Source organism: Gekko japonicus, unplaced genomic scaffold, assembly GCF_001447785.1.
Source record: "Gekko japonicus isolate JY-2015 unplaced genomic scaffold, Gekko_japonicus_V1.1 scaffold1732, whole genome shotgun sequence".
NCBI classification, from domain to species: domain Eukaryota; kingdom Metazoa; phylum Chordata; class Lepidosauria; order Squamata; family Gekkonidae; genus Gekko; species Gekko japonicus.
Genome location: NW_015175412.1, coordinates 2,199 through 13,406, shown reverse-complemented (window position 1 = coordinate 13,406; position 11,208 = coordinate 2,199). Strand labels below are relative to the sequence as shown.

General features: G+C 51.3%; 1 protein-coding gene across 1 annotated transcript in view; it reads right to left on the bottom strand.

Moving 5' to 3' along the window:
* The window catches only part of LOC107122626 (L-2-hydroxyglutarate dehydrogenase, mitochondrial-like), a gene marked incomplete at its 5' end in the record, with an annotated part of 17,889 nt that overhangs the window by 6,159 nt on the left and 522 nt on the right, over nt 1-11,208 (bottom strand). The window contains 4 exons of the mRNA XM_015425742.1: nt 1,996-2,127; nt 4,257-4,414; nt 6,421-6,588; nt 10,394-10,428. Coding sequence (XP_015281228.1) covers nt 1,996-2,127; nt 4,257-4,414; nt 6,421-6,588; nt 10,394-10,428 — 493 coding nt within the window. The remainder of the gene's footprint in view (nt 1-1,995; nt 2,128-4,256; nt 4,415-6,420; nt 6,589-10,393; nt 10,429-11,208) is intronic.

The following is an 11,208-nucleotide window of genomic DNA, read 5'->3' as shown; positions in this document are numbered from 1 at the left end:
TAGCTTTGGAAAAAGTGCAGAAAAGGGCAACTCGAATGATAAAAGGGTTGGAACACTTTCCCTATGAGGAAAGGTTAAAGCGCTTAGGGCTCTTTAGCTTGGAGAAAAGACGACTGAGGGGTGACATGATCGAGGTTTATAAGATTATGCATGGGAAAGAGCAGGTAAAGAAAGAGGTACTTTTCTCCCTTTCTCACAATACAAGAACTCGTGGGCACTCCATGAAACTGCAGAGCGGTCGGGTTAGAACGGATAAAAGGAAGTACTTCTTCACCCAAAGAGTGATTAACACATGGAATTCACTGCCACAGGAAGTGGTGGAGGCTACAAGCATGGACGGCTTCAAAAGGGAATTAGATAAGCATATGGAGCAGAGGTCCATCAGTGGCTATTAGCCACGAGGTATAGATAGGGGCTCTGGGGCAAGTGATGCTCTGTCTTCTTGGTGCTTGGGGGAGGGGGTCAACAGTGGGAGGGCTTCTAGTGTCCTGGCCCCACTGGTGGACCTCCTGAGGGCACCTGGTATTTCTGGCCACCGTGTGACACAGAGTGTTGGACTGGATGGGCCTTTGGCCTGATCCAACATTGGCGTCTCTTATGTTCTTATGTTCTTAAAATTTAAAACATCATCATAATTATTAAAAGGGTGGCCACTGCTAATAACAAGAATTTTTTTCCTGGTTGTGGGAGGTTCCTGGCCACAGCCAGTAGTTGTTAACAGAGTGCCAAATGCCTCAGGGAGGCCATATATGGACGTCCGCTGCCTCAGCCGAAGGCCTGGCGGAAGAGCTCTGTCTTGCAACTGTTTTATATACCACCTTTCTCCCCAGTGAGGACCCAGATTGGCTTGTATCATTCTCTTCTCCTTCATTTTATCCTCACAACAACCCTGTGAGGTAGGCTAGACAGAGAGTGTGTGACTGCCCCAAGGTCACCCAGCGAGCTTCCATGGCAGAGTGAGGATTCCCAGAACCTAGTCTGAAACTTTAACCACAACACCACGGTGTCACTCATATTTCATAGGCATCTCTCATAACGGCCTCACCTTTCATCTGGAGACAGGAGCTCCCTCTCTCACAAGCAGAGGTGTGTTTTCTCCTCAAGGAGAGGGCTTTTCTATGCAAGAAGTAGACTTGCCCTGTACTAAATGATTCACAAGGTTACCTAGAAAAATTATTACCGACTATGCTCTATACGAGGAGCTGCGGTGGCTCAAGTAGTTAAGATGCTGAACTGCAGGCTGTGGAAGGCCGGTAGTTCAGCAGTTCGAGACCCGAGTGTGCCGCATGACGGAGTGAGCTCCCGTCTCTAGTTCCAGCTCCTGCCAACCTAGCAGTTCGAAAGCAAGAAATTGCAAGTAGATAAATAGGGACCACTTTGGTGGGAAGGTAACAGAGTTCCGTGAGCCTTGGTGTTTAGTCATGCCGGCCACATGACCACGGAAACGTCTTCGGACAGCGCTGGCTCTTCGGCTTTGAAACGGAGATGAGCACCGCAACCCTAGAGTCGGACTCGACTGGCTTTCGAGCAAGGAAACCTTTACCTTCTTTACCTTCTTATGCTCTATACGACTGTGTATAGCCTGTTGAAACTAGGATCCTGCTATGGAAGACTGCGTCCTTTAACGGGTCACATTAATACTTATGCTTCGCTTCAGTTCTGTTTTTAGAATTCTGGTTGGTTCTGCAATCCAGATCCTATGGCACTGTTTCTTGAACGTCCCATCCTGTCGATGTTATTGGCTCAACCTGTGTTGTCCGCCCTGATTCCCAGTGATAGATCAAGATGGGTAACCGTGTTAGTCTGTCTGTAGAAAAGAGCAAGAGTCCAGTAGCACCTTAAAGACTAGCACAATTTGTGACCGGGGAGGAGCTTTCGTGCGTCAACAATGCAAGTAAATAAATAATTCGTTTGATTGGAGGAGAAACAGCTGAAGACCCATCTCAATATTTCTGCATGTATTTAAAATTTGCAAGAAATTTCTTTTCATTTTACCTGAGTATGTCATTGATGGTAACTTCGGGTATGAATTTCTGGAGCTCCTTCACTTGAGCGTTAAGGAAACACGCTCTGTACATTTCACCCATCCCATAAGAGAAGTTCCTGCACACCAGTTTCCACAAACCACTAGAGGGAAAACAGGGAAGTCAAATCGATTGTGACAGATCTTCCTTCTGCCCCTGTTGTCACATAGAATAAGCACACTGTTGCACACACACGGCCTGCGTTTCAAAGGTCCTCCACGTCTCCATCCTACCAGCGACAGATACGCCAGGCGTCACAGATACTTCCAAACAAGCAAGGAATTAATAGTCCTGTGAAACTTGGAAATGATATGTCCGTTTTTACTTTTTTATGTAGTCGGCTATTGTTACAGGAAGTTTCTCTGGAGCCAATACCCAAAGAGTGATTCACGCATGGAATTCACTGCCACAGGAGGTGGGGGCGGCTACAAGCATGGACGGCTTCAAGAGGGAACTGGATAAACATATGGAGCAGAGGTCCATCAGGGGCTATGAGCCACAAGGTACAGATAGGAACTCGCAGGCGGGGGCAAGATTGTCTTGCGTTGTGGTGGTTGGGGGGGGGGGGTGGAGAATAGTGGGAGGGCTCCTTGTGTCCTGGCCCCACTGCTAGACCTCCTGATGGCACCTAATATTTTTGGCCACTGTGTGACCCAGAGTGTTGGACTGGAGGGGCCGTTGGCCTGATCGAACATTGGCTTCTCTTATGTTCTTATGTCTGGGGCAAGGGATGCTCTGTATTCTTGGTGCTGGGGGGGGCAACAGTGGGAGGGGGCTCCTAGTGTCCTGGCCCCACTGTTGGACCTCCTGATGGCACCTAATATTTTTGGCCACTGTGTGACCCAGAGTGTTGGACTGGATGGGCCACTGGCCTGATCCAACATTGGCCTCTCTTATGATCTTATGTTCTTAACAGCAGGCTAAGCACAACTGGAGAGCTCAGACACGGCCTGGTCCCTGGACAGAGCTGCAGGGGATCTCAGAATCACAAGTTCCAAAATCCACAAGCAGAACAGCGGAGGGTCACCCGTAGGGCAGAACGAGAGGCAGGTGGTGGGGGAACATAATACCTCCTCTGTCTGCCGATTCTCTCACTCCCACCCAAGAGCCTCTATTCCCCCCATACAGGCTTATTGCTGGTTTTGGAGTACAAATGGTGTGTGTGTGTGTTAAATATAGCATGCTGGGGTTTGCAGGGGAGATTTTAGCAGGTGAGGGAAAGGTTAACGTCTCTATCCTACCCGCCAACCCTCCTCTGCAGGTCCCCCTCCCAACCTCTGCATTTGCCTCGAACTCAAGGATGGGAACGCCACCTTTCCCTTCCAGTTCTGTCTCCTGCCTCAGGCTAAACAGGGGAGTTGGTAGAGACCAAGGGCTGTCCGTGAGTACCAGGGGTGGGAATGGAAAAGAGGGAGCTGATAATTGAATCATCTGTGTTAAACGGATGGCATACAAGCAGGGGGCCCGCAACCCTTTTTGAGCCTGTGAGTGTCTTTGGAAATCTTACACAGGGTGGCGGGCAAAACCACAAAACAGCTACGGCAGGAGGCAGAGCCACACACACACAGAGGAAGCCCCAGTGTAGGGGAGAAAGGGGGGGGCGCGTAGTGTTTTAAAAATACACTGGGAAAGAGGCGTGAGAGAGAATAAAACCAACACTGTGGTAGCAGCTGCCACTGAAACAACATTATGTTGATCTGCCCTGCCAACTGGATCTCCAAGGGCCAATCAGAAGCCCTGCTGGGCGGGGCCCGATCCAGCCCCACCCACTTTCCAAAAACACTTGGTAGATGTGAACAAAAGTGTGGGTGGGCACCATGGTGCCCACGGGTACTGCGTTGGCCTCCCGACGTTCAGGAACAGGACAGTGGAAGCAAAACCAGAGAGAAGGAGACCTTGAAAAGTGGGAACTGGAAATCTGAAACTGACGCAGAACCTCAAGGGGCAATACCATCAGAGCCATGGGACAGAATCATGACATCAGCAGAAGCGTCCTCCGCCTCTCCAGCAGCACCCCTGGGCTGAAGCACGAAAGGCCCCCCTGGCCCATGATGCAACCTACCGGGGGCCAACCTACAAGAGCAGCTGGTTCCATTCCACCATTGCCGGTAACAAACAAACATTCATCTTCCTAGAATGTCCACAATAAACGTTCCGAGCTCAGAGGGCGGAGGGTGGTGGGGAAGGCGAACTCTCACCCTGAGCCTGCAGATCAATGCGGACGGGCCTCACCTGTAAGCAGTGGCATCCACGAAATCTCGGAGGCTGAAGTCATAAAATCTGTACCCCTCCCGCTTGAAGGCCAGCACGGCATTCGGCCCCAGCCAGACGCTACCGTCCATCCTCGGGGTGAAATGGATGCCCAGGAAGGGGAAACGGGGATCAGGCACCTATCAGTGGCAAAGCACAAGAAATCAAGCACGTCTTGACATCACAGTCGATGCACACACCCTGTGAGCAAGGCTCCCTCTAAGCTGTGGAGTCTTGTGAGCAAGAATCCTACTTTGTGAGCTACGGGCATGAAAGTTGTGAGCCAGCGATTGGGCTGCTGCGTAAATTAGTTGGCTCCGGAGCCACCCTTCCTGAGCGAAGGCAGAAATCCATGAGCCGGAGGCTAAAAAACTGTGAGCAGACATCACACCACTACAATTCCCCAGGTCAGGGGTGTCAAACATGCGGCCCGGGGGGGCGGATGAGGCCCCCGGAGGGCTTCTCTCAGGCCCGCAGTGGAACTGGCTGTCTTCTGCTGCTTCTTCCAGTTCTGCTGCTGCGTCATCGTAGGTTTGCAGCTTACAGATACACCCCTGAACAGCATACTCAAGATTGCAACAGCACAGACATTCTGATGCAATAATTCAGAGCAAGAGGCGTCAGTCATCAGACACTGCTAAATAAACTATTGCAAGAGTGCTAATGTTTGAAGTGTGCTTTTTAAGTTTTTTAAAAAAACCTTTTTGTGTTCTTTATAAAGTTTATATCTCCGCTACCTGGCATTACCTTTTATGACACACATGGCCCGGCCCAACGAGGTCTCATTTATGTCAGATCCGGCCCTCATAACAAATGAGTTCGACACCCCTGGCCTAGGTTCCTAAGAAGAGAAGCCATGGCAGTGAACCCGATTTAGCCTCGCAGGCTGAATGTGCACTTAAGACTGTGCCCCCCCACAAATGTTCCCTCTAAGCTGAGTTAATGTGAGCTAGCTCACAGTATTTTAGCCTCCGGCTCACACATTTTTGTCTTGGCTCAGGAAGGGAGGGCTCCAGAGCAAACTAATTTATGCAGCAGCCAAATTGCTCACTCACACCTTTAATGCCAGTAGCTCACAAAGTAGAATTTTTGTTTACAAGACTCCACCGCTTAGAGGGAGCATTGCCCCCCACCCGTCGTAACCTGAGCAAACCTCAGAGTGCAACTATGGCAAGGATAAGGGCACCCAGAAGAAGACCTGGAGGACTTTCCTCAGCTCTTGTGGTGGAAAACACCTAGATTTGAGTCCAGACGCATCTCAGAGACCTACAAGATTGGGGGGGGGGGCGGGGGTACGAGCTTTCATGATTCAACGCTCCCTCTGTCAGATACAAGTTGGAATGGAGATTGCTGAGTCCTTATATCCCAGTCGGAAGGTGGGAGGGGTGTCATAAAGAAGGAACTCAGGGTGCACAGGTACGAAGTGCATAATAATCAGCTGGATTAGAGCAGATGGGACATGGTTGGAGGTGGAAAGTTAGCATCTGTACTGAGATAAATCATTCTATGTCCCTATTCAGTTCTATGGGAAACATCATTCTGAACCCAGAATCTATAGAATCACAGAGTTGGAAGGATCCATAGAGACCATCTAGTCTGACCCCCTGCCCAATGCAGGACCAGCCTAGGGCATCCCTGACAAGTGCTCGTCAAGCCGCTGCTTGAAGACTGCCAGGGAGGGGAAGCTCACCACCTCCCTAGGCAGCTGATTCCACTGTGGCACAACTCTCACGGTCAAAGAGTTTTTCCTAAAATCCAGCCGGTACCTTCCCACCCTTGATTTAAACCCGTTCTTGCGAGTCCTCTCCTCTGCCGCCAACGGGAACAGCTCCCTGCCCTCCTCCAAGGGACAGCCCTCCAAATACTGCAAGAGAGCAATCCTGTTCCCCCTCAACCTCCTCTTCTCCAGAATAAACATCCCCAAGTCCCTCAGCCTTTCCTCACAGGGCTTGGTCTCTTTCTCGGTCTTTCTTTTCTAGTTCATTCTTGTGAATGAACCCGAGTCCAGCAATCTCACGTTGTAATCTCCCCTTGAAGCTTCTCACCTTGAGCAACAGAATGCCCTGGAAGACTGCAATGCTCTCCCAGAGGTTTTTGAGTGTTGTGTGATTTTTAAAGCGCAGAAAGCACCGAGCAAGCTGCGTACCGGATAAATGTTTCCTCGGACCAAGTAGCTCTTCTCTGGCTTGAGCACCAAGTAGTCGCCACGGAAAGGCACGATGCGAGGCTCCGGGCTACAGCCGCTGATCTGCGAGAGGCGGTCCGAGTACAGCCCTGCGCAGGATACAATGTGCCTGCAGTGGATTTCCTTGCCCTGCCACAGAACAAGCGGTACAGATTCATTAGAGGAACGACGGGCCTCCTCAAAAGTCCACAGAACGACAGAAGCAAGCAGCCCCTGAGCTGTCTCCTCCTGCTTCCTATCCCCACGGTCTCTTGCAGGGCTCTTTTTGTAGAAAAAGCCCAGCAGGAACTCATTAGCATAATAGGCCACACCCAACAGCAGGAGGAGGAGGAGATTGGGTTTATACCCCACCCTTCACTTGGAGTCTCAGAGAGGCTTACACTCTCCTTTCCCTCCCCCTCCCCACAACAGACACCCTGTGAGGTAGGTGGGGCTGAGAGAGCTCTGAGAGAAACTGCTGGTGAAAGAACAGCTCTGAGAGAACTATGGCTTGCCCAAGATCACACCAGCAGGTGCAAGTGGAGGAGTGGGGAATCAAACCCAGTTCTCCCAGATTAGAGTCCGCGCACTTAACCCCTACACCAAACTGGTAGAAACTCATTAGCCTATTAGGCCACACCCATGACAATACAGCTCATTAGCACATTAGGCCACACACTCCATGTTACCAGAAAGTGTGGTCATCCAGCCACACCCACCTTTTGCTTCTTATTCCATTTACCTTGTTTGTTGTCAAAACCCAGGGCTTTTTTTGTAGCAGGAATCCCTTTGCATGTTAGGCCACACACCCCTAATGTAGCCAATCCTAATGAGTTTCTGCTGTTGGGTGTGGCCTGTTATGCTAATGAGTTCCTGCTGGGTGTGGCCAACTCGGGAACCGGCCGGAACTGCGTTCCTGCCCAAAAATAGCCCCTGCAATGCTGTTCCCTGTGCCAAGGAGGCCCAGAGCATGCATGGAGCAAGAACACAGTGGCCATAAAGTGTCTGGCAGAACAGGAGCCGGCTCTTCAGCACCTAGGAGAGCTCCCAGGGTGTGTTCAAGCCTAGACCTGGGCAGGAGTGTAGAGCAGGGGGTCCCCAACCAAGGCTCCCTTCTAAGCTGTGGAGTCTTATGAGCAAAAATTCTCCTTTGGGAGCTCCTGGCATTAAAGTTGTGAGTGGGCGGTTTGGCTCCAGCATAAATCAGTTTGCTCTGGAGCCCCATCCCTTCCTGAGCGAAGACAAGAAAATGTGTGAGCCGGAGGCTAAAAAACTGTAAGATAGCTCACACTGACTCCGCTTAGAGGGAACACTGTCCCCAGCCTTTTTGAGCCTGGGGCACCTCTGGAAGCCACAAACTGGCCGCCGCACAAAGTGAAGCCTGCCACATGATGGCTGCCACGGCTTCCCTTCAGCCACACAGTGAAGATTCTTGTGCGGTGGTGGCAGCTGCTGCTGAAGCAACATTCTAAAAAAGGTGCTCAGCCAATCAGATCCCCAGTGGCCAATCGGAAGCCTTGCTGGGTGAAAGCCCCACCCGGCCCCGCCCACTTTCTAGAAACGCTTGGTGGTCGCCCGGAAATGAAAACAGATCAGCCAGTATCATCGTGCCCCTGTATGAATCGATGGTGCGACCTCATTTGGAGTACTGTGTGCAGTTCTGGTCACCACACCTCAAAAAGGATATTATAGCATTGGAGAAAGTGCAGAAAAGGGCAACTGGAATGAGAAAAGGGCTGGAACACTTTCCCTATGAGGAAAGGTTAAAGCGCTTGGGGCTCTTTAGCTTGGAGAAATGACGGCTGAGGGGTGACATGATTGAGGTTTTGTTTTTTTTTTAGCACAGGGGCCATGCTAATCTTCTCTGTATCGTTCCAATTTTAGTATATGTGCTGCCGAAGCGATCAAGGTTTACAAGATTATGCATGGGATGAGCAGGTGGAGAAAGAGGTACTTCTCTCCCTTTCTCACAATACAAGAACTCGTGGGCACTCCATGAAATTGCTGAGCGGTCGGGTTAGAACGGATAAAAGGAAGTCCTCCTTCACCCAAAGAGTGATGAACACATGGAATTCACTGCCACAGGAGGTGGTGGCGGCTACAAGCATGGACGGCTTCAAAAGGGAATTAGATAAGGATCTGGAGCAGAAGTCCCTCAGTGGCTATTAGCCACAAGGTATAGATGGGGACTCTCAGTCAGGGGCAAGTGATGCTCTGTCTTCTTGGTGCTTGGGGGGGTGTGTCAACAGTGGGAGGGCTTCTAGTGACCTGGCTCCACTGCTGGACCTCCGGAGGGCACCTGGTATTTTTGGCCACTGTGTGACACAGAGTGTTGGACTGGATGGGCCACTGGCCTGATCCAACATGGGCGTCTCTTATGTTCTTATGTGTTGGCAGGCACCATGTTGGGGACCCCTGGTGTGGAGGGACAGATCTCCTTCCCAGAGCCGTGTCCTTTGGTGTTAGAGAAAAGAGTCATAGAATCGCAGAGTGGGAAGGGGTCATACAGGCCACCTAGTCCCACCCCCTGCTCAATGCGGGACCAGCCTAGAGCAGGGGTGTCAGACACAAGGCCCGCGGGCTCTCATCCGGCCCGCAAGCAACTGGTATGGATGGAAGTGTAAAGCACTCCCTCTTTTATGGTATCTCTTGGGGAAAAAAATCTCATCTTGAATATGATTAAATACATTTATTGGGGGCTTTTGTGGGTTCTCCTGCAAATCAACCGCTTTCACTGCTACGAATACATTGTTTCTGTTCGTATTCTGAGTAAAAAATAATATTGTTAATTGGGTTTGCCTGTGTCCTTTATAAAGTCTGTATCTCTGGTACTGGTGCTACATCTCATGGCACACGTGGCCCGGCCTGACAGAGTGACGTTTATGTCAGATCCGGCCCGCGTGACAAATGAGTTCAACACCCCTGGCCTAGAGCATCCCTGAAAGACTGCCAGGGGCCTCAGACGGCAGACCTGCACCTTCAGGTTCCTAATCAGAAGAGCCTGAGCTCCACACCCCACCTCAGCAGCAGAGCCAGGCAGTATTCTCTTCCTGACCACGCCTGTCCCCGGAATGACCCTTGAGCCGGTCGGGGGTTAACGGCGCCTTAAGGCAAATGGCTGCTGGCTCCCTGCCTATATCTGCCTCTGAGTCACTTTCTGAGACGTAAACAGCTTCTCCCCTGCCCCCGTTTGTCCCCAGCAGAGGGGCCGTGGCTCAGTGGAAGAGCCTCTGCTTGGCACGCAGAAGGTCCCAGGTTCAATCCCCGGCATCTCCAGCTAGAAGGACCAGGCAGCAGGTGATGTGGAAGCCCTCTGCCTGGGACCCTGGAGAGCCATGGAGAGGGGGCTGTGGCTCAGTGGAAGAGCATCTGCTTGGCATGCAGAAGGCCCCAGGTTCAGTTCTTGGCATCTCCAGTTAAAAGGACCAGGCAGGAGGTGAGGGGAAAGACCTCCGCCTGAGACCCTGGAGAGCTGTAAAGAGGGGCCGTGGCTCAGTGGAAGAGCATCTGCTTGGCACGCAGAAGGCCCCAGGTTCAATCCCCGGCATCTCCAGCTAAAAGGACTAGGCAGGAGGTGATGTGAAAGACCTCAGCCTGAGACCCTGGAGAGCTGTAAAGAGAGGCTGTGGCTCAGTGGAAGAGCCTCTGCTTGGCATGCAGGAGGTCCCAGGTTCCATCCCCGGCATCTCCAGTTAAAAAGACCAGCGAGGAAGTGATGTGAAAGACCTCCACCTGAGTCCCTGGAGAGCCATGGAGAGGGGGCTGTGGCTCAGTGGAAGAGCCTCTGCTTGGCACGCAGAAGGTCCCAGGTTCAAGTTTGGCTTGCCTAATGTACGGACAACGGCATCTGTTCATTGCTATTTATTTTATAAAACGGTGAAAGTTTAGAAATGTAAATTTTTTCTACCCCACAGCTCGGGGGGGGGGGGATTCAAAAGATGTTGCTTGGTCTTACCTTGGAACTTCTAACAACAATGGGATATTTCATTCCTGCCAAGAAGAAGAGAAAGTGATGTGTATATTATGAAACAGTCATCTTCACTGGTGCATAAGAAGAGGAGGAGAAGAAGAAGAGACTAGATTTGTACCCCGGCCTTCACTTGGAGTCTCAGAGCGGCTTACAAACTCCTTTCCCTTTCCCACCCCCTCCCCACAACAGGCACCCTGGGAGGCAGGCGGGGCTGAGAGAGCTCTGACAGAAAGTGCTCTTTTTCAAGGACAGCTCTTGTCAGAACTATGGCTTGCCCAAGGTCATCCAGCCAGGTGCAAGTGGAGGAGTGGGGAATCAAACCCGGTTTTCCCAGATTAGAGTCCGCGCACTTCACCACCACACCAAACTGGCTCTCTCAACTCAAACCAAAGCAAGGAGTCTGTGTGATGCTGGCCAGGCAGGTAAGATGTCCTGGGAGGCAAGGCGAATTGCCTGGGGGAACACTTTGGGGGTTAGTGTATGTCGGTCAGACCAAAGGAGAAGGCCAGCCCCTGGTTCAGTCTCTCTGATCACAGAAGCTACAGTATCTTAAAAAGTGAAGCTGCCTTAGAACCAGGGGTCATTTCATAGAAATAGAGGTGCAGGAGCTCATTAGCACAACTCATTTGCATAACTCATTTGCATATGCCACACCCCCTGACATCACCGGACGTGTGTCAGAAGGCAACACCCACCGCTCAGGCTCCACTGGACTGTTTTGGATTGCTAGCGATTGGGGGGGGGGGAGTGCAGATCTGCCCTCGCAGAGGAGGGAGAGCTTGTACCTGAATAAAAATTGG